This window comes from Daldinia caldariorum, assembly GCF_022478825.1.
Source record: "Daldinia caldariorum strain CBS 122874 unplaced genomic scaffold F4812scaffold_22, whole genome shotgun sequence".
NCBI lineage: Eukaryota > Fungi > Ascomycota > Sordariomycetes > Xylariales > Hypoxylaceae > Daldinia > Daldinia caldariorum.
This window is the reverse complement of record NW_025953058.1, coordinates 477,040-496,674: the sequence shown is the minus strand read 5'-3', so window position 1 is coordinate 496,674 and position 19,635 is coordinate 477,040. Positions and strand designations below refer to the sequence as shown.

Below are 19,635 nucleotides of genomic sequence, written 5' to 3'. Positions count from 1 at the left end.
CCTCGTGTATATGCGTGATGTCTCCGTGTTCACCGATGAACTCCTCTTATATCTATATAATGTGAAAGTGAAATAAAAACAGAGTTAAAAAGTAAATGAAAAAGATAATGCTGCCGGCCCGAGGTGCTGTGTCGGGGCTAGATAATGATGAGTCGATATACCTAAGTCAAGTTAAAAGAGAGAGTTATAACGTCAACCAACCCCCTGAACTTTTTTGTGGATGCTCTCTTGTCCTCGGTCATGAATTCTTTCCTTAAAAAAAAACCAAGTCCTTTGCCACCTGGGCCTGATGATAGCCAAAACGCCTTGCGAGATGGGGGGATCAAAAACGTAGAATGAGTTTGCAAAGCTAATAATTATAGTTACGGCTTTCTTTTTTTTAAAAAAAAGTAATCTCTGATAATTATATGTTCGAAAGTTCGATTCCCGGATCGTAGAAGTTTCGGTTACTACTATGCTGCCGTGACTTCGGTATAACACGGCGTGTGTATTGCGACCAACTGCTCTATCCTCGGTATCAGTTCGGGCATGCGGAACGGTTTGGAAATGACATCGTCCTGCGTGGCTGGTTAGTAGCTTATCCTTATACGACGATAGTTGAACTGTTGTGCCGTAATGAGAAACACGTACAACTCCGGCGGCCTTAGCATTCTCGATTTGCTCGGGCCGCGCGTACGCCGTGACGGCAATGATGGGAATATGGCTAACAATTGTTCCGTTCCTTTCTAGTTCTCGAATTTTGCGAGCACAGGTCATGCCGTCCATCACCGGCATCTCGAGATCCATCAAGATGACCGAAATATCATCACCGGAATCTTCCTTTCCAGTCCAATATCGTGACTGCTGTAGCACCTCCAAGGCCTCGCCCCCGTGATTAGCCACTTTGGTGCTATTTCCAACATTGCGGAGCGATCTCTGTAGCACCTTTTGGTTCACGAGGTTGTCCTCAACAATGAGGACGTCGAACAAACGACGACCGTCTTCCGAAAACCTGGGTCTGGAAGCAATGTTCTTAGCGGGGCGAGTAGGCTTATCGGAAGAATTCGTTTTGGGGTGTCGGGTCTCGACAGTTGTTGAGGACCCTGGTGCTCGTGTGAGAGGAGGAGCGGTGGGTAACCCGCGCGCGTCGGGCGGCGAACCAACTGTCTTTCTACTCTGGATGTAGAAAGAGAACGTACTACCGATGCCCTTCTGGGAGGTTACTCCGATTTGACCTCCTTGCAGCTCGGTTAGGATTCGAGAGATGAACAAACCTAAGCCTGAGCCGCCGTACTGGACGTGAGTTCGGGGAGTGGCTTGAGAGAAACGTTGGAAAAGAAGTTTTCTCTCGTGTTCATCTAGGCCTCTGCCTGTATCTTGAACGGAGAAATGAAGATGAATTTTCTCTCCATTGCCCCATTCGCTATGATCTGTAATCTCATCTTTGTCGGCGCGGTCGCTAGGAAAATATTCGACGCCGGAGTCGGATACCTCGCTGGAAGCATCGAGTGTCACTACGATAGACCGTTCGGGACGGCCTTGCGTGAATTTGATAGCGTTGGTCATCAAGTTGATCAGTACCTGCAGGAGCCGTGAAGGATCGAGCTTAACCCAGTCGATACCCATGTCAATATAGCGATTCTTGACTTGAAACTTCAAGTCGATACCGTTCGTATTCAGCTCGCTCTCGAACATCTTCAGAACACGTTGTACGACAGCCAGAGGTTGCGCATCAACCGGGGTGACAAGCAGCAGCTGAGAGTCCAGCTTCGAAAGCGTAAGTATATCATCCACTATCCGTTTCTGGTGGCTTGCGCAGAGCGTGATGGTGTTCGCCGCCTCTATGCAACCCTCTATCGCAACTTTAAGGCTCTTACATCGCTCCTCGGTCTCCCCCGAGGGCTTAATATTTGCCAAGGTACCTGCTATCTCATCTGCACATTGGAGGATGGCACTTAGAGGGTTACGCATCTCATGACTGGTTATATCGATGAAGTTCTCCTGTTGCCGCTTAAGTTCAACCGCTTCCTCCCGCCGCTGCATTTGAATCTGTTCGGCTAACTTCTGTTGTGATATGTTCGTAACACAGCCGAAGATTCCCTTTATACCACCATTCTCACCTTTTTCTGGGTATGCGCTCATCAAAACCCAGGTATCGATCAAGGTTTCGCCTTCATGACGAGAGCATTTGAACCGGAATTCGTGGGTGATGGCAACTTTATCTGCAAGCAGGCAGTGCCATATCGATTCTAGAGCAGGCCGGTCCTCGTCTTTAACACTCATCATCCACGAGTCTACACCCTGCGATCTATTATGTCTCGATATATCCCACCACATGTCGTTGCAGTAGGTGATGTGGCCTAGATGGTCAGCGATGAACATTCCAACGGGGGCAAATTCGGCCATTCTTGTAAATCTTAGTTCACTTTCTTCAACTTCTTGCGTCCTCAGATGTAGCTGCTTGGTCAGCTCTTGACGATCAGCGGCGGCCATCTGCGCTGCCTTCTGGCCTCGGCGTATTTCTTCTTCAAATAGAACGACAGACGCGAGCGAGGTTGCGAGTTGTCGAGACAATAGGTTGATGAAGAGCTTGTAATCCTCGTCGTAAGGCCGCCTCGGGTTAACGCCCATCACAATAAAACCTACCACGCTGTCGCTGCCAGTAGTTGGATGGACAGGGAATATTACGATCGACTTGCACGCGTCCCCTGGGCCTCTCCAGGTTAATCCATCCAAGAGACCTTCGGGGAGCGTGCCGTCAGCTGCGGATAAGACGATAGGCTGCCCCGCGTTTGACATAGATTCCCTCATATACGGAGCAAACCCTTCACTGCTTGTTCTTAAGTTGAGCGATTCAATTAGCAAAGGGTGGCCTGCGGGTACCCCTAAAGAAGCCTCGAGCATCAACAGAGGGGGGTTCACCCAGCTTCCCGAATGCATTGATGACACATCGCTGTCAGATTCCTCTGTGACCGAATAAACTAAACTGAATGGTATATCATCTTCGTTAGATTCGAGGCCTTCGTTGAACCGGCTCCAGAAACTCTTCACATCGCGGGCCAAGGCTGTCTTCTCTCCGACGTCACGCAATGTTATCATTCTCCTCTCGGCGACTTTCCGCCGAGTATTTTCGAAGCAAGGGTTAAATAGTCCAACAACCGAGCCGTCGCTTCCGACCAGTGGCACAATAGACCACGAGAAGAATGTTTCCTCGTCAAACCCGTTGCGTCGTAAAATGAGGCGATCGTCGTTTTTCAATATCGCTTGGCCGGACTTCCAGGCACTTTCCAATATAGGCCGTAAGTCTGGCCAGAGCTCGCCCCAAGCATCTTTATAAGCCTGACCCATGAGCTTCGGGTGTTTCGCTCCTGCTAGCGCAACATATGCTTCATTGTACATGGTGGTGGACTCGGGGCCCCAGTACATTGCTGCGGGATTAGGACTGCCCATGACCAAATTCGCCATCGCGCGCAACTCCGACGACCAATTTTCGATAGGGCCAAGAGGCGTTGCCGCCCAGTCTACACTACGAGCAAATTTTATGTGGTCTGGGAGATCATCGGTAAATGGAATCCGAGTCCAGTCGAAAGAATGTTGTAATGCGTGCGGTGGAATGGCTCCAGGCGTTAGGCCATCGTCGCTACATAAGGGCAGATTAGTCTCGCCGTCGTTACTTATTCCCTGTTGCATCTGAACATCCGAATCGATGGGATTAGCAAGTCCAAAATAATCTCGATCAGGTAGAACGATATCACTAGGCGTCTTAACCTGAGTATTAGGCGACAAATCGCGAGCCCGCGAGTCGATACTTGATTCTCGCTCTAAGGGAGGTTCGGGAGAGGCCCGCGCAATCGATGCTGCGCTAGTATTCGCGCTGACGAAGCGGAATCTATTTCTGATAGTTGAGCAGTTCCAGCCATAACCGCCATAGCGAAATGAAGGTAAGAAGACATCGATACCATCGGTATTGCTGCCGCCGGCATTCACCCACGCTTTAAAATTGAGAAACTCTTCCCGCGCTTCGGCATTGTCATGGAATTCCCCAGAAAGCAAGTGCCGAATAGAGCCAGAGATTTGAAGAGCCGGGTTTGCATAGACGATGGGGAGAGGGTCAGGGTTGCTAGTGACCGTGTTTAAGCTATCGATGATGAAAGTTGGTCTGTCATCTCGTTCTAATAATTCAAGGACGCCGATGCCTTGTAATGCTTGCAGCCCCGGGGTGGCCGCTGTAGACTCGGGGCTCCGCATCAAACTTCCGGCTTCGATAGAGGACCAGCTACCCGGCGTGCTGGAAGATCTCGCCGGGCTTGCCGAGTGTACGGTACCCCGAGCAAGCTTCAGGGTCGTAACCTCGGCACCATCACGCACACTCTTCAACATGGTTGCTCCCTCGGACCCGGAAAAGCTTGGAGGTCTAGCAATAAATGGCCTATGCTTATGTGAGAAGAATAAGGGTGACGTGAGACCATCAGCGAGTTTCGGAGGGAGTGCGGCCGGCCTGGCGAAGGGGCCGAGATCGATTTTACGCGGGGGTGTCAGTCGTGCGCGCGGCTTCTTTGGCGCACGCCGGCTTGTTTCCGGGTCGTCGAACTCGCTTTCCGATAACCTTTTCCCTCTGCCCCGCGTAGACGTGGCGTGATGCGACTGCTGAGCCACGGGGTTGTTCACCCTATTTTCCCTCGATATCGTGCCCGGCTCGTTCGGCGACAGCACCGGCAAGTCCCCTAAAATCGTCTGTTGATTAAGGGGCACCGTAGGTGTCAAACCATAATGTCCAATCTCGGTCGAATACTCTTCTAGAATACGGTTTACAGGGCCAGTAGCGTCATTAGCGAGCGTACAATGACGTTGCCGCACGGGTCGTGCGAAGGGACGAGAAGTATGGGAAGCGGCGGACGAAGCAGGTTCGGAGCAGTTATTGTCAAAGGCGAAGGTCGGGTGGTTTTCCGGAATGGTTGGGGGATTGGGCTTTTCCGAATTACTTTGTAGAGTCATAGAGAAATAATCCGCTTTAGAAATAGGACGCCGGCGCCAACGTCGAACTCCTCACTCGAGAATAGTCCCGAATTACCTACTAGCAACAAATGAGAAGTGGAGAAGCGTCGGGCTGTGGCCATTGATGGCGTAGACCCGTAGAGGAGCAAGAGGAAGGGGAATAGGGCGACGATGAGGATGGGATGTGGATACGAATAGTTAAGCCAAAGGACCTCATACAGCATTGAGGATCCCGGGTAGGTTAGGTACTTTTTTTTTTCTTTCTCTTTCTCAACCCAGGCGTTCTGGACCAGAAATCAAAGGGAAGCTTGCGGTCTACACGAATGTTCCCCGTTCCAAGCACCTATTTCCTCTACCTAATAAACTCGAGAGTTTCTCCTCCGCAAATCCAGTTGACGAAGACAGGTAAATTTAGAGAGAATAGAAAAGAAGAGCGAACACTGAAAAGACAAGTCGACAAAAGGGTTCGGCGGTATAAACAGAACAGAGCCCAGCCCACCGCAGATGGCTCTCGGATGGCTAGAATTGCGGGAGAAGTGATGCGTGGTTTAGGTACTCGGCCGTCTTATGGAGACTGTACCATGCGAGTACATGCACGGGATGCTGGTAGAGATGGATCTATCGACAGGGTTGGGTGGCCTCGGTGGGATGATGGGCTTAGGTAAGAGATAATTAAAAGGTTAGGTGGTCGCGTGAATCGAAGCTAACGGGGGTTTATAGAGTAGTAGCAGTACTATTATTATTATTATATGGACCAGCGAAGTGGTAGTAGTTGATGGTGGTAACTCGTAATGGTTATAGTAGTAGTAGCGATAAAAGTCGTAGGTGTACCTACCTTAGGTACCTAGGTACCTAAAGGCTAAGGTATAGGTTAGGTAGGTTTACCTAGTAGATAACATTGAAAACTGTATTATTATTTTTTCCCCTTTTCTTTAATAGATGGATCAACGTGGATGAAAATAGTTCGATACAAAGTGCGTGTTTTTTCCTTTTACTGCGTCGTGTTCTGCATGTTCCTCGTGTTATGTGGTTGTGCTGTATGGTTGTATGGGCTGTATGGGCTATATTGTGTAAAGGAGTCCTGTTCGGTTTCTTTTGGTTTGAGGTAAAACGTTCGCGTGGGTGAAGTACCGTCGGCCGTCGAATCCAGATCCGAAAGAAATTGGGATTACAAGGGTCTAATTGATTTTTCACGTTCCAGACCCTCGAGTAGACCTTGGGACTCCAGCAGTCCGGTTGACGATTTGGGGAAAGTATCACTGACGATCTCCCCTAGTCGACAGGGGGGCTGAAGCTTGTTGATCACTTAAACTTAACTCGGCCACCGCTGAGAATTCTGTGCAGGCAGCCATAATAATTCTTCTGTATTATGTCGTACGTCTCGAAATCGAAAGTAGACTTGATCGTCAAAGGTAGAATACCCTTTCATTTATTACTTAAATTGTTGCATCGAACATCAGGTTAAACCGACAGCATATATCAGTAAAAGAAGATGATGTACTATGGTAATGGAAGAGAGAGAAAAAATAATAATCCAGGATTGCTGTTTACGTCAAGTAGCACATGCAGCTAAGGGGAAGCTAACGGGTTTAGTAGGATACCTATTAGTAGAGTGTACTTCGTTGGGTACGTGGTATACTATGGTAGTATATCTGAGTACCGAGGTGTCGCATTTCGGAGCCAATCAATCCTACCGGCACCTAAACTCGACATCGTATAACATAGCCGAATTAATAAGGCCAGAAACTTCTGTTAGTTACATGTACATAGTACTGAATAACATGGTATCACAATCTCCCACATGTCGTGTTACACGAAATTGTCCTATTGTTCGAGCACAAACCTTATATGACCTGGTTTTAAGAAACGGGTAGTTATACATAGTACTAGTTATACACTAATGTAAGTAACGCCTCGACTTGAAAGGCACACACTATAGCGCACCCTATAGCGCACACTATAAGGAACTAAACGATGCCTATAAATGACGAGAAGCAACCTGTATCTAAGCCCTTTACATATACGTACCTAATACGTGAATGACAACACATTTCCCCATCCCTCCCACCCTCCCCCCTCCCCTCCCCTCCTCCTCCTCTCCCCCACATAGATCATGACATACATATACTACATACTACTAGGTATGTAGCAGGACATGACTAGTAAATGGCCGATCAATGCGGCAAACAAGATCCTCAGTTTTCGGAATAGTCATACTCAATTCTACCTAGTAGTCGGCGTCTAGGTACATTTGAAGTTATATCGCTCGGGATTCCCAGGTCTTAGAATTTATTAGAGTTAAAGCGACGTAACTAACAAGCAACATCTATGTCATAATATGGATTTACTGACATTATCAATTTATGTATTGGTCAACGTCCTGCTTTGACTTGATTTCTCTCCCCTTCTTTAATCCCTTCGATACTAATTATACGAAATGTGGGCTCTAATAACACGTAGAGCCTTGTGCTTCTCACTCCACGTGCCCCTATACCTTAGCTTACCTACCCCTAATGCTGATCTCGTTCTTTTCTCTCTAATAAGATTATCTTGCATCGTGATGCGGGCACTAACGTGGTTGCTCGATTCGGATCGTCGTCAGTCTCTTGGATACTTCTGCGCGCCGGTCCGACGAGATATTTTTATAGAAGCTCATGCTTTGTCGTTCGACGGAGGATTTCCTCTGATATTGATGACGACGGTGATGAATGCATGTATACTTGGACCGAGCCGACCAGGTTGACTCCGTGTGAGCAACGCATTGGAGGATCACGTCGATCTGCGAGTCTAGACCAGCCTGAATCACAAAAGGCGCAAGCCCGGTAACTTTTGCTTGAGGGGTCCCCGTTACGCAAAGTCACGAGCTCGGAACATGTTCATCAACCCGAGCTTACATAGTACTGGCTCGCCAACAGCAAGTCATTGATCCTCCGTCGACGTCGGCTTATTTTCGGGGAGGCTTTTACTGGTTTGGAATTTAAAAGGCGACGGGCTTGTGGTACTAAGTTAGATATCGAGTCGGATATAAATGTAAATGTCCTAATCAGGGTAACCGAGATTCAACTATCAACGCCATCAATCAGCCATCTCGTAAATCCTTTAAGGACGAAGGTAGTACCAGGTCGAAGGCTATCAACCCTTGCATCGATATAGGTACTCGTACTCGACCTAACATAACGCTTGAATTTCTTTTCGCTTCAACATCGCGAACTCAAGTCGTCAATTACCATTCGGGAAACCCCTGTAGACGTATTTGAAGAGTTGGGACTTGCCCGGCATCTAATCTTACGAGTTAGAATTGCATACGACGATTTTCTTCGAATTCCAAAAATGATTGGATAAAGGTTTATAACCCAATCGCAAATGCTTTTTTTTTCTAGTGCTCGATGTAATGGGTATACACATCGTAAAGTATTCGGTAAGAACATTTGATCTTACGATTCAGGGCGAATGCCTTATTATTTCCATCTACTACCGAATGGTCAAAGCCTCCCTTGAGATCACACCGCGGCTATTTCACATACAGAAATGGCCGATGATCGTATGTTGTCATGAAGAGATCAACGCCGTACTCGACAAAGATAGATATTTATCAGATCAGTGCCTCAAGGTTCAGTAGAACGTGTGGCTACATAAACAGTCGGACCCCTATGCTACTATGTACTGTAACCACTGTAAGCTTTGGGGGCGAGAAACTCATCAAACCGGAACAGGGTCTACCGCCAAGACCCGAGGGGAGACTCCAAAGCTGGGAGCACAAGCCAATAGAAATCCCGGTTATCAGATGCATCGCCCGGCCGGCGTCTTGCACAGCGCCATTGGCTCGTGTAGCTGGGGGTTGGTAATGAATCCCACCAATCTTGGTGCCGCATGCGAGAGGTGAGCCAGGGCGAAGCGCCCACCGACAAACCACAAGCCGGCGCTTACAACCGTTCAACGTTGCTGACGCCTCTCTCATTGGCCTCTGTTTCCCGTACAAGCCTATCACCATGCACACTTGTGATTGACCTGCAGCCGCCCTCCCGACACCTTTTGGGGTGTTGGCGCCCAGTTCCTTAAAAATGACCGGCCGACCAACTCCTCCCAAATCTTGAGCTATTTCGTGAGTTTCGACGTGAGCTTTCTTTGTCTACGATCAGATTCTACGTCCAATTCCCACGACAATCGCCATCGTAGGCGTTCCGATGTAAGATACCAGCACGGCTTGCTGGCTACCAGCGACGCGGTAACAGCCAGCTTCGCGAAATCTGCGCATTTAGCCGACTTGCGTGAACTTGAATTTTTTTTCTTCTTTTTTTTTTCGCGCCGGTTCTAAAGGTCCAAATTCCCTTAGAGCTGCAGTTGGAGAATCCTTCGTGTGGCGCGGTTTGTTTCACCATGGGTTATAAACTTTTGCATCGAAAATGGAGGTCGACGAGGGGCATGTATTATATGATGATTCCGGAGCTGTTGGGAACCGTAGCAACATTGGTTGTCACGGCCCTCGCGCAGCCCGACCTATACCGGACTAAATTATGGCGAGCCGGCAGCGAGCTGGGCTTCAACTCGAGTCCTAGCGTTACCCTATGGGCGTATGCCAACTATGAGCCGTTACCGAAAATACCATTTGTCTGGTCGCAGACGTAGGTGATGAGAAGGCTTTTATCCTATCGAACTGGGCAGAAGGCTAACTGTACATGTAGACTGACTGACTTCAACGTCGCCATATCTGTTCTCAGCCTATTCCTCCTCCTCAGCAAGCTCATTGCATTTATTATGCATGTCTGGTACCCGATTCTTGCACTGGTCGTCAATATAGGACTTTTAGCACTCTATGCGACAAGCATAGGCGGGCAAGCCGGACCCGACTACCTTGACCAAGATCACCGAAGCTCGGTGGCCTGGTATATCGCCAAGCCTTGTACCGTGGCAGCGAATCAGACCGTACAAGGTTACTGCAAATTGGCGAAGGGCACTTTTGCCGTAGCATGCATTATGCTGTACGTATAAAGTACCTCATAGGGGTGCACTCGTATCCCCAGAATTTCACGTAGCTAATTATCATGGCAGCGGCATCTACGCTATTAACTTGGGTATGAATATCTGGGCTATGCTACCAAACCCGAAGAACGACTTAAACGACGAGGAGGACGAGGAGACATCTTCACCCGCTGCGCTGAAACGAGAAGGTAACTGGGAAATGCACGGTATTCCGCCAACACCGAGGACGGGTACGCTCCCATACACACCGCGGACGATGGCTTTTAATACGCTCGAACGCAAACTTCCGCTGCGAAGTCAGTACGAGTAAAGGGTCGTGGTCGTGGTCGTGGTCGGACCCTCGGGGATAGGGCATTCAGAAGACACGGCATAGATTCAACCGTGCACCGAATAAGTGGTGGACTTCTCATCTCGCTCCGGTAGCGGATGTTATTAGAAGATAACCCATAAGACTTCCGTCAAAACCTAATGCAAAATGCGGGGAGACGTATTCGAGACTCATCCTATAAGAGGTACCTACTTAATTTGAAGGTATAGTTGGGACGAGTCGATGTAGATTATGAGGGTGAGGACGCAGGGCCCACTACTACTTACAAGGCGGAATGATATCAAGAAAAGGGGGCCATGCCACACCCCTTATTTTCCTTAGTGTATACTAACTATATGATCCTATGCGATCTATCTCTTAACATCTTTATGAATGTAGAGAGATTATCTTAGGTTAGGTAGTCAGCAAGTTCTATGACTATCGTAATCCCCGTCGTCATGTCTCTTTTCTCCTGTGTCTGTTGCTAGTTGCGGCGTTGCGACCTCGTACTGTTACGTACCCCGGTGGGAGGTAGTACTGCGAAGCAGGTGTGAACACTCCTCGCACAAGCCCAACGCCTGCCTGGGCTTTGGGGGTAAAGTATAGTGCCTGCATCGCGGATTTATCCCTCGTCTATCGCATGGCAGCTATGATAGTATAGTGTAGGTATGATGTACAAGCACGTGTTAATCAAGGAGAGTGCAGAACCGATCTGTTACACTACTTCTACTTACACCTTAGATTAGGTACGTATTGGCACATCGTCATCTCAAATATACGAACTACAATTATTACTCACTATCAAGATATCACCAAGCCTCATAGGTTAGGTACCTACCTAGGTAGGTAATTCACCACGATTCACTCATTCCCCCTCCCCCTCCCCCCTCTCGGCCTCAAAATCCAAAACAACAGCCTCCGAATCCGAAACGCTCACCTCCACCACCCCATCCACCACCCCCACCCTCTCCCCAACCGTCACATTACCCAGCCTCACCGGCCTGCCGCGGTCGAGCTCATACTCGTAGCTCCACCCGTCCCACGTGATCCCCGTGATCGCATCGCTCCCATTCGCGCGCAGCCTCCTGACCACCACGCCCCCTGCTCTTTCCCCCGTAGCAGCGGCGTCCAGCCCTAGTCCCGGTCCTGCGAACCGGTACCGCCGCGCCGGCCGCGCCGCCGGGTTCGGCTCGGTCCCGTGGAGCGTGTGGTTGTACGCGCGCAGGTTGAGCACGAGCAGGCGCGACAGCGCGCCGGTGGCGGCGGCGTACGCGGCGTACGCGACGTCCGTGTCGGGGTCTAGGTCGGCGGATGATGATGATGATGATAAGGGGACGGAAGCGATAAGTGTTCCGGGAGGGCCGAGGAACGTGGACGCCGCGACGTTCCCGTAGTAAGGAGGCTTGGTGCCGATGCTGGTCTTGTTGGTGGGGATGGGCTGCCAGGAGGCGTAGCGGTAGTTGGTCTGTACGTATAAGGTTAGACAGGTGTATAGGTACTTCAGGTAGGAGGATTATTACTATCAGCGGGAGGGACAAACGAAGAGAAAAGGAAAAGGAAAGGGAAAAGGAAAAGGAAAAGGAAAAAAAGAATAAAAGAAGGAGGGGGAAAAAAGGAAGAGAAGATTAGGTACGCACGCCCATATGGAAATGCACCCGGCCTATCCCGACGGCGGCGCACTGCAGCGCGAAGTCGAGGGCCCAGAGGGCGGCGCCGAAGGAGTCGGACAGGCCCGGGCGGCCCTGGTGGTACAGCGAGTTGGTCTCGCCGAGGACGTACGGGACTCCGGGGCGGATGGCCGCGTTCTCGGCCGCGTGGACGCCGACGCTGAGCGCCGTGCGCGTGTGGTTCATCAGCGTGCCCTGGAGCGTGACGCCGGGGGTTTCGGCCCCGGATATGTAGCTGTTCGGTACCGTGTGAGCGGGAGCATGAGAAAAAAAAAAAAGGGGGGGGCGGGGCAGTGAGGGGAAGGGGAAAGGGAGGGAGGGAGACTTACTTGTGAGAAGAAAAGAGCTTGATATCGCCGTCCGCATTGATACCGTCGGCCCAAGTCCGAGGCTGCTTCAAGTGGTTCGTGGTGCCAGCGAACGACGGCGCCAGAAACCCATACGTATCATTCCCCAGGAGATCCGGGCACTTGGACTCAAGCACGCGCCTAATCGCTCTCGTACCATTCAGCCACTCCGCCACGTAGTCCTCCTCGTCGTAATCCGCCGTCCTAACCGCGGGGACGAACAAGTCCGGCTCGTTCCCGTACTCCCACAAGTACAGCCTGTCCCTGCCCAGGGCCTCGCAGGCCAACGGCACGGTCTGCAGGAGCGTCTCCCACCGCCTGGCGTCGCGGTTCCCGCCCAGGTTGAACCCGTGCGAGAACCGGACGTGCGGCCACGCGCCGTACGACTCGAAGTACGACGGCCCGATCTCGATCGTCGTCGGGTAGTCGGCGGACCGCGAGAGGTTGTAGGTGCCGTTGAGAGCGAAGGGAAGCTCCGGGTTGAATATGGCGAAGTCTTGCGTGTTTCCGCCGATCCGTATGTACGGCTTTATCCCGGAGAAGGCTTTGAGGTTATCTAGTAAGTTGTTTGAGAAGTCGTTGGGGTTGGATTTGTTGCCTAGTTGTTCTGCATTTTAGTCTAATTTGTTATGCCGCTTGTTTGGATGGATGGATGGTCTTGCCTGCAAAATCGGGAAATGACGAGAACTCGATTGAGTAGCTCACGAAGCCATCTAGGGGTCGGATGGCATTTGCAGAGCTCGGTATACTCCCGACGGCATATGTCGTAGGCTTTGCCACGGATAGGGTAGCTTGCATCGATAACATTATAAGACAGGCATACATGGTGTTGCCTATATATCCAGCGTTGATTTTCACTAGCCCCTTGAGATGTATTACCATCTTGAAACCATAAACTTGGTATATAAACACCTCTTCACGTCGGATATAAGTGTAAGTATAGCCGCATATAATCTACGGATGATACTAAAATATTCATCCTCAGCAAGTGACTGATCAGAAACTCTCTGATACTTGTCGTTGGACTAGTAAGCAACCTTTACTTTAGGTATACATATAGGAAAGCGACGCGCTCTCCTCACTTATACGAGAATATCGAATCTCGGTATAATTCAAAAACGAGTTACGCCATGTATTGTACGGTACAAGATGCGGGGAATGCATGCACAGAAGTTATATGCCGAACATGTTATACCTTACAGGTAGTTTACGAATCGTGATTATGTTGTCAACTTTAAACCAAACTTCGTATTGGGCTTCATACATCGGCTTCGCGACGTGAGTACCTGCTGTAGTGACATAGGTCCAACCATGGCTACTAACAACGAAGAGAGTCCTGGGAAAGGGGGTTCGCCGGTGCAAATAGGTAGGTAGTAATTGTTTCGACTTCGGCCTGAGGATACTATGAAAGTAATTATTAACTTAGGGAGGGAAGAGGAAGCAGGTTGCCTCTTGACAATCGCCTTCGTGGTTATGGAGAAACTAAAAGATGAATTGGTTAGGAAGCCATTATTAGGAGAGAGCATGGCTTTTGTTGTTCTAACTTATAAGCTCAAACGAGAGTGACAAATAGGCGTAGGTAAGTGCTGAGATGAGGCCCACCACGGGTTTTAGCACCTACATTAGTTTGCCTTTTAGTACCTATTCTTGGTACCTATCTGCCTGTCAACGGGCTGTACCTGCCTGATACAGTACCTAACCTAGGTACCTACCCTGAGGTGTTGTATTGTATTGTACAATACCCCGCGCCTAGGGATTAGTGCCCCTCTAAAACGCCGATGTCGTCAGTGTTATCAAGCCGACGTCACTTAATTGTCTTTAATCTATCAAGGGTACAATCATTTCTATGAATAAGCGTAAACATGGCGAACCACCGGGTTAAGATACCTGGATACCCGGATGACTTATACAAATCGATTGAATTCCCCTGTATTTTCACCAGTTATTAGTTTCTCTGTGTTAGCTCGGGATTTATTAATCAACAGGTAGTTAACGGTTAACCCGAGGTTAGTTAATACATACTCTCGAAATGAGTTTCTTAAGAATCGTACAGAGGAGCATAACGTCTCAATCACGACTTTCTGTGAAATCCAACTTTCAAAGACCAAACCTACCACTCATAATGACACGATTAGCATCCAGCAGAGCACCAAAGGTTCGTTGGCTTAAACACCCAATTACCCTTATTAGTTAATTTGATCAGGACCATCCGTTTACTCCTTCTAATATAGCTCAACGACCCCTCCCTTTTCAAGACGGATGTCTGTTATGTAAACGGAGAATGGGTCAAAGCAGCGTCGGGTCAGACCTTCGAGGTCAACGATCCAGCTACAGGGGACTTCATTGGCACCTGTCCCGAGTTCACCGGCAAGGATACCGAAAATGCCATTGCCGCAGCAGCCGCGGCGTTCCCGAGTTTCCGGACAAAAACCGGTCGTGAGAAGGCCAAGTTGCTTCGCAAGTGGTATGACCTGGTAGTAGAGAACTCGGACGATCTTGCCAAACTTATTACGTGGGAGAACGGAAAGCCTCTTGCGGACGCGAAGGGTGAGGTAGCTTACGCTGCCAGTTTCTTCGAGTGGTTTAGCGAGGAGGCCCCTAGAATATACGGCGACTCGATACCGGCTACCGTAGCGGGCAACAGGGTCGTGACCATCAAGCAGCCTGTCGGTGTATGTGGTTTAATTACCCCGTGGAACTTCCCTGCTGCTATGGTCACCCGCAAACTTGGCCCTGCTCTGGCTGCCGGCTGCACAGTCGTCGTCAAGACGCCTAGTGAGACTCCTTTTACCGCACTTGCCTTGGCTGAGCTAGCGCACAGAGCCGGAATCCCGAAAGGTGTCGTCAACTTCGTGACCACCCACAAGCACACTCCCGAGGTTGGAGAGACGCTAGCGACTCATCCTACCGTACGAAAAGTGTCGTTTACAGGATCGACTGGTGTAGGCAGACTACTCATGAAGCAGGCATCTCAAACTTTGAAGGTCCTGTCTATGGAGCTGGGAGGCAACGCGCCGTTCATCGTGTTTGACGACGCCGACGTAGATGCGGCTGTGGCGGGTGCCGTCGCTTCTAAGTTCCGCTCGTCCGGCCAGACCTGCGTGTGCGCCAACAGGATATACGTCCAAAAGGGCATTTACGACGAGTTCGCACAGAAGTTTGCAGAGAAGGTCAAGGGATTCAAGGTTGGCAACGGGTTTGACGAAGGCACCACCCACGGACCTCTGATCCACGACCGGGCCGTCTCCAAAGTAGAAGCTCACATCAAGGACGCCGAGAAGAAGGGAGGTAAGGTAGTTGTCGGTGGGCAGAAACGACCGGACTTGGGCGCCAATTTCTATCAACCTACTGTGATCACCGGTATGACCAAGGATATGGCCATCGCGGGCGAGGAGACATTTGGACCCGTGGCTGGGTTATTCCCCTTTGCTACGGAGCAAGAGGTGGTAGATCTGGCAAACTCCGCCGAGGTTGGTCTAGCAGGTTACTTCTTCTCGCGAGATCTAGAGCGGATTACGAGAGTGGCTGAAGCGTTGGAAGTGGGAATGGTGGGAATTAATACAGGTTTAATCTCAGACACTGCTTCGCCGTTCGGCGGCGTAAAACAGTCCGGATTTGGTCGGGAAGGATCTAAGTACGGTATCGACGAGTACTTGAACATCAAGACGATAACGTGGGGAGGCATGAACAAGCCGCTACAAAGTTGAATGTCTACCGCGATGTAATCTATGATACCAGCTTTAAGGGATTTAAAAAAGAAAGAAAGGGAAAACTAAAAAAAAACTAAATTGAACTGTATGACTAGAGTAATTCAGTAATGATTATCTGATATCACCTACATGTATGAAGACTCTAGGAAATTTGCTTCTGGCAGTTAAGTAGTGCTAAAAGAGGACTGACTTAGGTACTATGTACTAACCTTAGGTACCTCATAAAAAGGGAGTGGAAGTTTGCAAGCGTGTATCGCATATAGTCATACCCCACCACAGACCCGCTTAAACGCATTATCCGACAACGCCGCCAAAGCTTCGGAGAAATCTCGAAATCTCGAAAATTTCCCAGATTCCAAAAGAGGTACCTAACCGGGACCTTCCAAAACGAAACCGGGGGCTTTTTCCACATTCACAAAACCAAGCCAGCCATTGGGCCCGCCATGATCCGGCATCCATTACACTCGGCCGCCGGCCGCATCGCTACCAGGCCAGACCTCAACCGAGTCGCAGACGGCATCGCCGCCTCCCTGCGCCAGTTCTCCGTCTCCGCCCGCCGGAACGCCCAGGATGGTAACGGTTATGACGACGACGACGACGCCTCCCGAAGACCTACCGGTCGCCAGCGGTCCGCGGCCGCAGTGAACGAGCTCATGGCGACCGTCAACAGCAGCATCAACGCAGCAGCAGCAGGTGCAGGTCCGAGCCGGCAGAATTCCGTGAGCGCTCCTTCGCCTGCCCGACCCCAGGGCCCCAACATCATTCGAATAAGCAACCTACCCCGTGGCCTCGACGGCATTCGCAGGACCGCCTCCTCGCCTAGCGGTCCGCCGCAACCACCCCAGTTCAACGCCATCGGCACCGGCCCGCGGATCATAAGAGGCGGGTTCGTCGGCCGCGGACGCGGCGGTGGTAGCTTCCCGTCTCGTGGCGGGCCGCCGCGGCAAGGAGGGGCGAGAGGAAGAGGAGGAGGAGGATTAGGATTTCGTGGACGTGGACCGCAAGGACCCGTGGGCCTTACCAACGTGGATAACCGACCGCGACGAGGGCGGGGAGGGGGAATGCGGCGGCGACGGGGCGGCGGCGACGACGACGAGGAAGGCGGCGGGCGAATGTCGCGCCGGAGGCAGCAGCGGGAGCGGGAGCAGGCGGAGCAGGCGGACACGACGCACGACCTGCGGGTGAAGGCGTACTTCGAGGAGAAGGACACGGGGCGGACGATGGTGTTCAACCCGCAGCTGACGCTGGAGACGCTCGCGGGCTGGGGCCCCGCGGTGGCGACGGCGTCGACGCCCTTCGGCCAGGGCGAGACGGTGCTGCGGCAGGCGCGCATCCTGGGAAGCGGGCAGGCGTACCACCCGCAGAACCTCGGGAACCCGCACGCCATGATCGAGGCGTGGCAGTCGGGCGCCGGGTGCTTCGTGCCGCCCTCGGACGACGGCCGCCTGTGGAAGAAGCAGGTCTTCAGGGCCAGGCCGTTCGAGGCCCCCGCCGAGGTCAAGACCGCCATCCTCGAGGACGCCCTGCTCGGCAAGTACGGCGAGGGCCCCAAGTACGCCGACCCCAAGGATACCATCGGCACCCTGCGCAGCTACGTCCGCCGGGACGGCACCTGGAACGCGCAGGCCGAGAGGCGCATCGAGGATAAGGTTCGCAGGATTCTGGGACTGGGACCGGCGGCTGGTGCGGCTTCTGACGCTAGTGCTGCTGCTGCTGCGAAATCGGGAGCGAAGGCTTGATTTTTTTTAATCTCCTCGCACGCAACCTTGTAACCTACGCACGTCGTCCATGATGGTGGGAATGGGGGACATGTATACATCTAATTCAAGGCCTTTAGTTTTTTTTTTCCGGCTTTGAACGTTAGAAAAAATGTACCGTTACCACGCAACGTGCCTACATGTAACAATAACTGTCTAACTTAGTCTATTATACACCTGGGCTATAGAATTTAACTATGCACACTCTTACTGGTGAAGCCATACCATGTCATGCCATGCCACACCATACCATACCCTTTTCTTATGTTCCAAACCGAAGGCAAACTAGTAATGATCATAGGAGGTATACATTACAGCTGGCCAAGCCATCCTTGCACCTATCCCCCTTTGCCGGCCTCTTTTTTTCCTTAAACAGGCAGGGACTTAATGGTATCCTTCTCCAGGACATCTATCTCCGCCATCTTGGCCTTGATAATCTTATCGAGCTCCTTATCCGCGGTCCGCTTCAAGTCGGGGCCGATGTCGCCGTTCTTCTGCCAGGTGGCGTGCTGCTTGTCGCGCCTCTGGCGGACGCTCCGGACGCGGTCGCGCCAGTCGTTGCAGAGGGCCTTGGCGCGGCGCAGCAGGTCGTCGCGGGACTCGGGCTCGATCTTGAGCACGAGCTCGAGCTCGTTGTCCGGGGCGCGCTGCGGCTGCTGGTTGAAGTCCGGGCTGGCCTGCACCGCGCTCATGATCGCCTTGACGTACCCGGCCTCGTGCGCGATCAGGCTGATCGTCCGCCCGCCCCGCGCGACTACCTGCGCCACCTCCCGCAGCGGGTACGTCGTCCCCGCGTCCTTGCGGTCCGGCTGCACCCGCAGCGCCCCCACCACGTCCGGGTTGAAGCGCCCGCCCACCCGCAGCCGCTTCAGCAGCTCCCGGTGGTGCTCGGCGTGGCGCCGCACGCGCGACTCGACGTCCGCGAAGTTGAGCGGCTCCTCCGGGTTCGCGGGCGGGTGTTTGGGGCCGCTGGGATCGTCGCCGTCGGCGTGGTCTGCTGCCCCGCTGCTGCTGTTGCTGGCAGAGGCTTGTTTTTTATGGTTCTTGCTTTCCTTGGATGCTTTGGCCTTCCACAACGCTGAGGTCGTGTGTAGGGCACGAAGATTGGCGGTGGCCGCGCCCGTACCCGTACCGGCGGATATACATGGGCGAAGGAGAAGGGATGGCGGGGTGGTGGTGTTGGTGGTGGTAATTACGTCGTGGCTGGTTTGGAGAGCGTCAGTATGGCGAATTCGTAATTCGAATGGAGTCAATTGGGAAGACTGACACTCTCCCAAGCTGGGGACAAGCTCGGCTTTGTCGCAGCAGCGCCCTAGCAGCTGTGGTTCTCATTGTGTTTTGTTCTTCTTCTTCTTCTTTCCCCCTCTTATAAAATAGAGTGGAACAAGTTTCTCAAGCTAAATTTTAAGCTTGACCTTTGCGTACCTAGATGGAATTTCCTTGGAAGTTAACACTGGTTTATCGATAAGGACCTTGAGCCAGTATTACCTAGGTACCTATGGTCCTTCCTTCCTTGCCCGTCGTGACTGACGCTGTTCCGGGACTCTATAGGAAAAGACCTGAAAAGGAAAGAATTCATTCTAAGGTGCTTTATATGCTTTATATGTACCTGATGGCAGCCACAATCAACCTCCAGGTCCGTTGGTGCCTAGATCAAAAAGCAACTTTTCCCCTCATTCTCTTGGAGAACCTTATGTGCAATGTTAAACCCGTTTGCTTTTTATACATTACATTCTAAATATAGAGTTTATACGAACTTGGACTCAAATGTTCTTCCATAGTATGACAAACACCGTAATTCCGTGCTGCCCACATGTCCTGCTGCCATCCATGGATGCCGCATTGTGGGAACGGAACATTTACCAGCAGCGCACTAATTCCAACCAACCTCGC

At 51.4% G+C, this 19,635-nt stretch overlaps 6 protein-coding genes across 6 annotated transcripts; 3 read left to right on the top strand and 3 right to left on the bottom strand.

Moving 5' to 3' along the window:
* Positions 1-452: 452 nt before the first annotated feature.
* Positions 453-4,974, bottom strand: F4812DRAFT_463172 (uncharacterized protein; the record flags this gene model as incomplete). The annotated part of the gene is made up of 2 exons (XM_047938165.1): positions 453-557; positions 631-4,974. 2 exons carry the CDS (start codon positions 4,972-4,974, stop codon positions 453-455), a joined length of 4,449 nt encoding a protein of 1,482 aa, XP_047786429.1.
* A 4,184-nt stretch (positions 4,975-9,158) lies between these two features.
* On the top strand, positions 9,159-10,491 carry F4812DRAFT_224088 (uncharacterized protein). The gene is made up of 3 exons (XM_047930467.1): positions 9,159-9,596; positions 9,657-9,953; positions 10,024-10,491. Exons 1-3 carry the CDS (start codon positions 9,352-9,354, stop codon positions 10,262-10,264), a joined length of 783 nt encoding a protein of 260 aa, XP_047786428.1. The 5' UTR covers positions 9,159-9,351; the 3' UTR covers positions 10,265-10,491.
* A 533-nt stretch (positions 10,492-11,024) lies between these two features.
* F4812DRAFT_444653 (glycoside hydrolase family 79 protein) lies at positions 11,025-13,826 on the bottom strand. Its single transcript, XM_047935517.1, has 4 exons — positions 12,938-13,826; positions 12,258-12,873; positions 11,899-12,163; positions 11,025-11,726 (listed from the first exon to the last, which is right to left on the bottom strand). Exons 1-4 carry the CDS (start codon positions 13,155-13,157, stop codon positions 11,127-11,129), a joined length of 1,701 nt encoding a protein of 566 aa, XP_047786427.1. The 5' UTR covers positions 13,158-13,826; the 3' UTR covers positions 11,025-11,126.
* Positions 13,827-14,091: 265 nt separating this feature from the next.
* Positions 14,092-16,113, top strand: F4812DRAFT_444651 (Aldehyde/histidinol dehydrogenase). Its single transcript, XM_047935516.1, has 2 exons — positions 14,092-14,430; positions 14,507-16,113. Exons 1-2 carry the CDS (start codon positions 14,305-14,307, stop codon positions 15,980-15,982), a joined length of 1,602 nt encoding a protein of 533 aa, XP_047786426.1. The 5' UTR covers positions 14,092-14,304; the 3' UTR covers positions 15,983-16,113.
* A 165-nt stretch (positions 16,114-16,278) lies between these two features.
* Positions 16,279-17,906, top strand: F4812DRAFT_444649 (uncharacterized protein). The gene has a single exon (XM_047935515.1). The coding sequence runs from the start codon at positions 16,429-16,431 to the stop codon at positions 17,722-17,724; it is 1,296 nt and encodes a 431-aa protein (XP_047786425.1). The 5' UTR covers positions 16,279-16,428; the 3' UTR covers positions 17,725-17,906.
* On the bottom strand, positions 17,907-19,604 carry F4812DRAFT_444647 (ribosome recycling factor). The gene is made up of 3 exons (XM_047935514.1): positions 19,231-19,604; positions 19,010-19,167; positions 17,907-18,945 (listed from the first exon to the last, which is right to left on the bottom strand). The coding sequence occupies exons 2-3, from the start codon at positions 19,072-19,074 to the stop codon at positions 18,111-18,113; spliced, it is 900 nt and encodes a 299-aa protein (XP_047786424.1). The 5' UTR covers positions 19,075-19,167; positions 19,231-19,604; the 3' UTR covers positions 17,907-18,110.
* Between the last annotated feature and the right edge of the window lie 31 nt (positions 19,605-19,635).

Coding starts and splice junctions, on each gene's coding strand:
- F4812DRAFT_224088 (XM_047930467.1), top strand. CDS start 9,352: ATGGGTTATAAACTTTTGCATCGAAAATGGAGGTCGACGAGGGGCATG. Junction 9,597..9,656: donor CCATTTGTCTGGTCGCAGAC/GTAGGTGATGAG, acceptor CTGTACATGTAG/ACTGACTGACTTCAACGTCG. Junction 9,954..10,023: donor GCCGTAGCATGCATTATGCT/GTACGTATAAAG, acceptor TTATCATGGCAG/CGGCATCTACGCTATTAACT.
- F4812DRAFT_444653 (XM_047935517.1), bottom strand. CDS start 13,157: ATGGTAATACATCTCAAGGGGCTAGTGAAAATCAACGCTGGATATATA. Junction 12,164..12,257: donor AAGCTCTTTTCTTCTCACAA/GTAAGTCTCCCT, acceptor GGTACCGAACAG/CTACATATCCGGGGCCGAAA. Junction 11,727..11,898: donor GGGTGCATTTCCATATGGGC/GTGCGTACCTAA, acceptor TTATACGTACAG/ACCAACTACCGCTACGCCTC.
- F4812DRAFT_444651 (XM_047935516.1), top strand. CDS start 14,305: ATGAGTTTCTTAAGAATCGTACAGAGGAGCATAACGTCTCAATCACGA. Junction 14,431..14,506: donor CATCCAGCAGAGCACCAAAG/GTTCGTTGGCTT, acceptor CTTCTAATATAG/CTCAACGACCCCTCCCTTTT.
- F4812DRAFT_444649 (XM_047935515.1), top strand. CDS start 16,429: ATGATCCGGCATCCATTACACTCGGCCGCCGGCCGCATCGCTACCAGG.
- F4812DRAFT_444647 (XM_047935514.1), bottom strand. CDS start 19,074: ATGAGAACCACAGCTGCTAGGGCGCTGCTGCGACAAAGCCGAGCTTGT. Junction 18,946..19,009: donor TGTCCCCAGCTTGGGAGAGT/GTCAGTCTTCCC, acceptor TCTCCAAACCAG/CCACGACGTAATTACCACCA.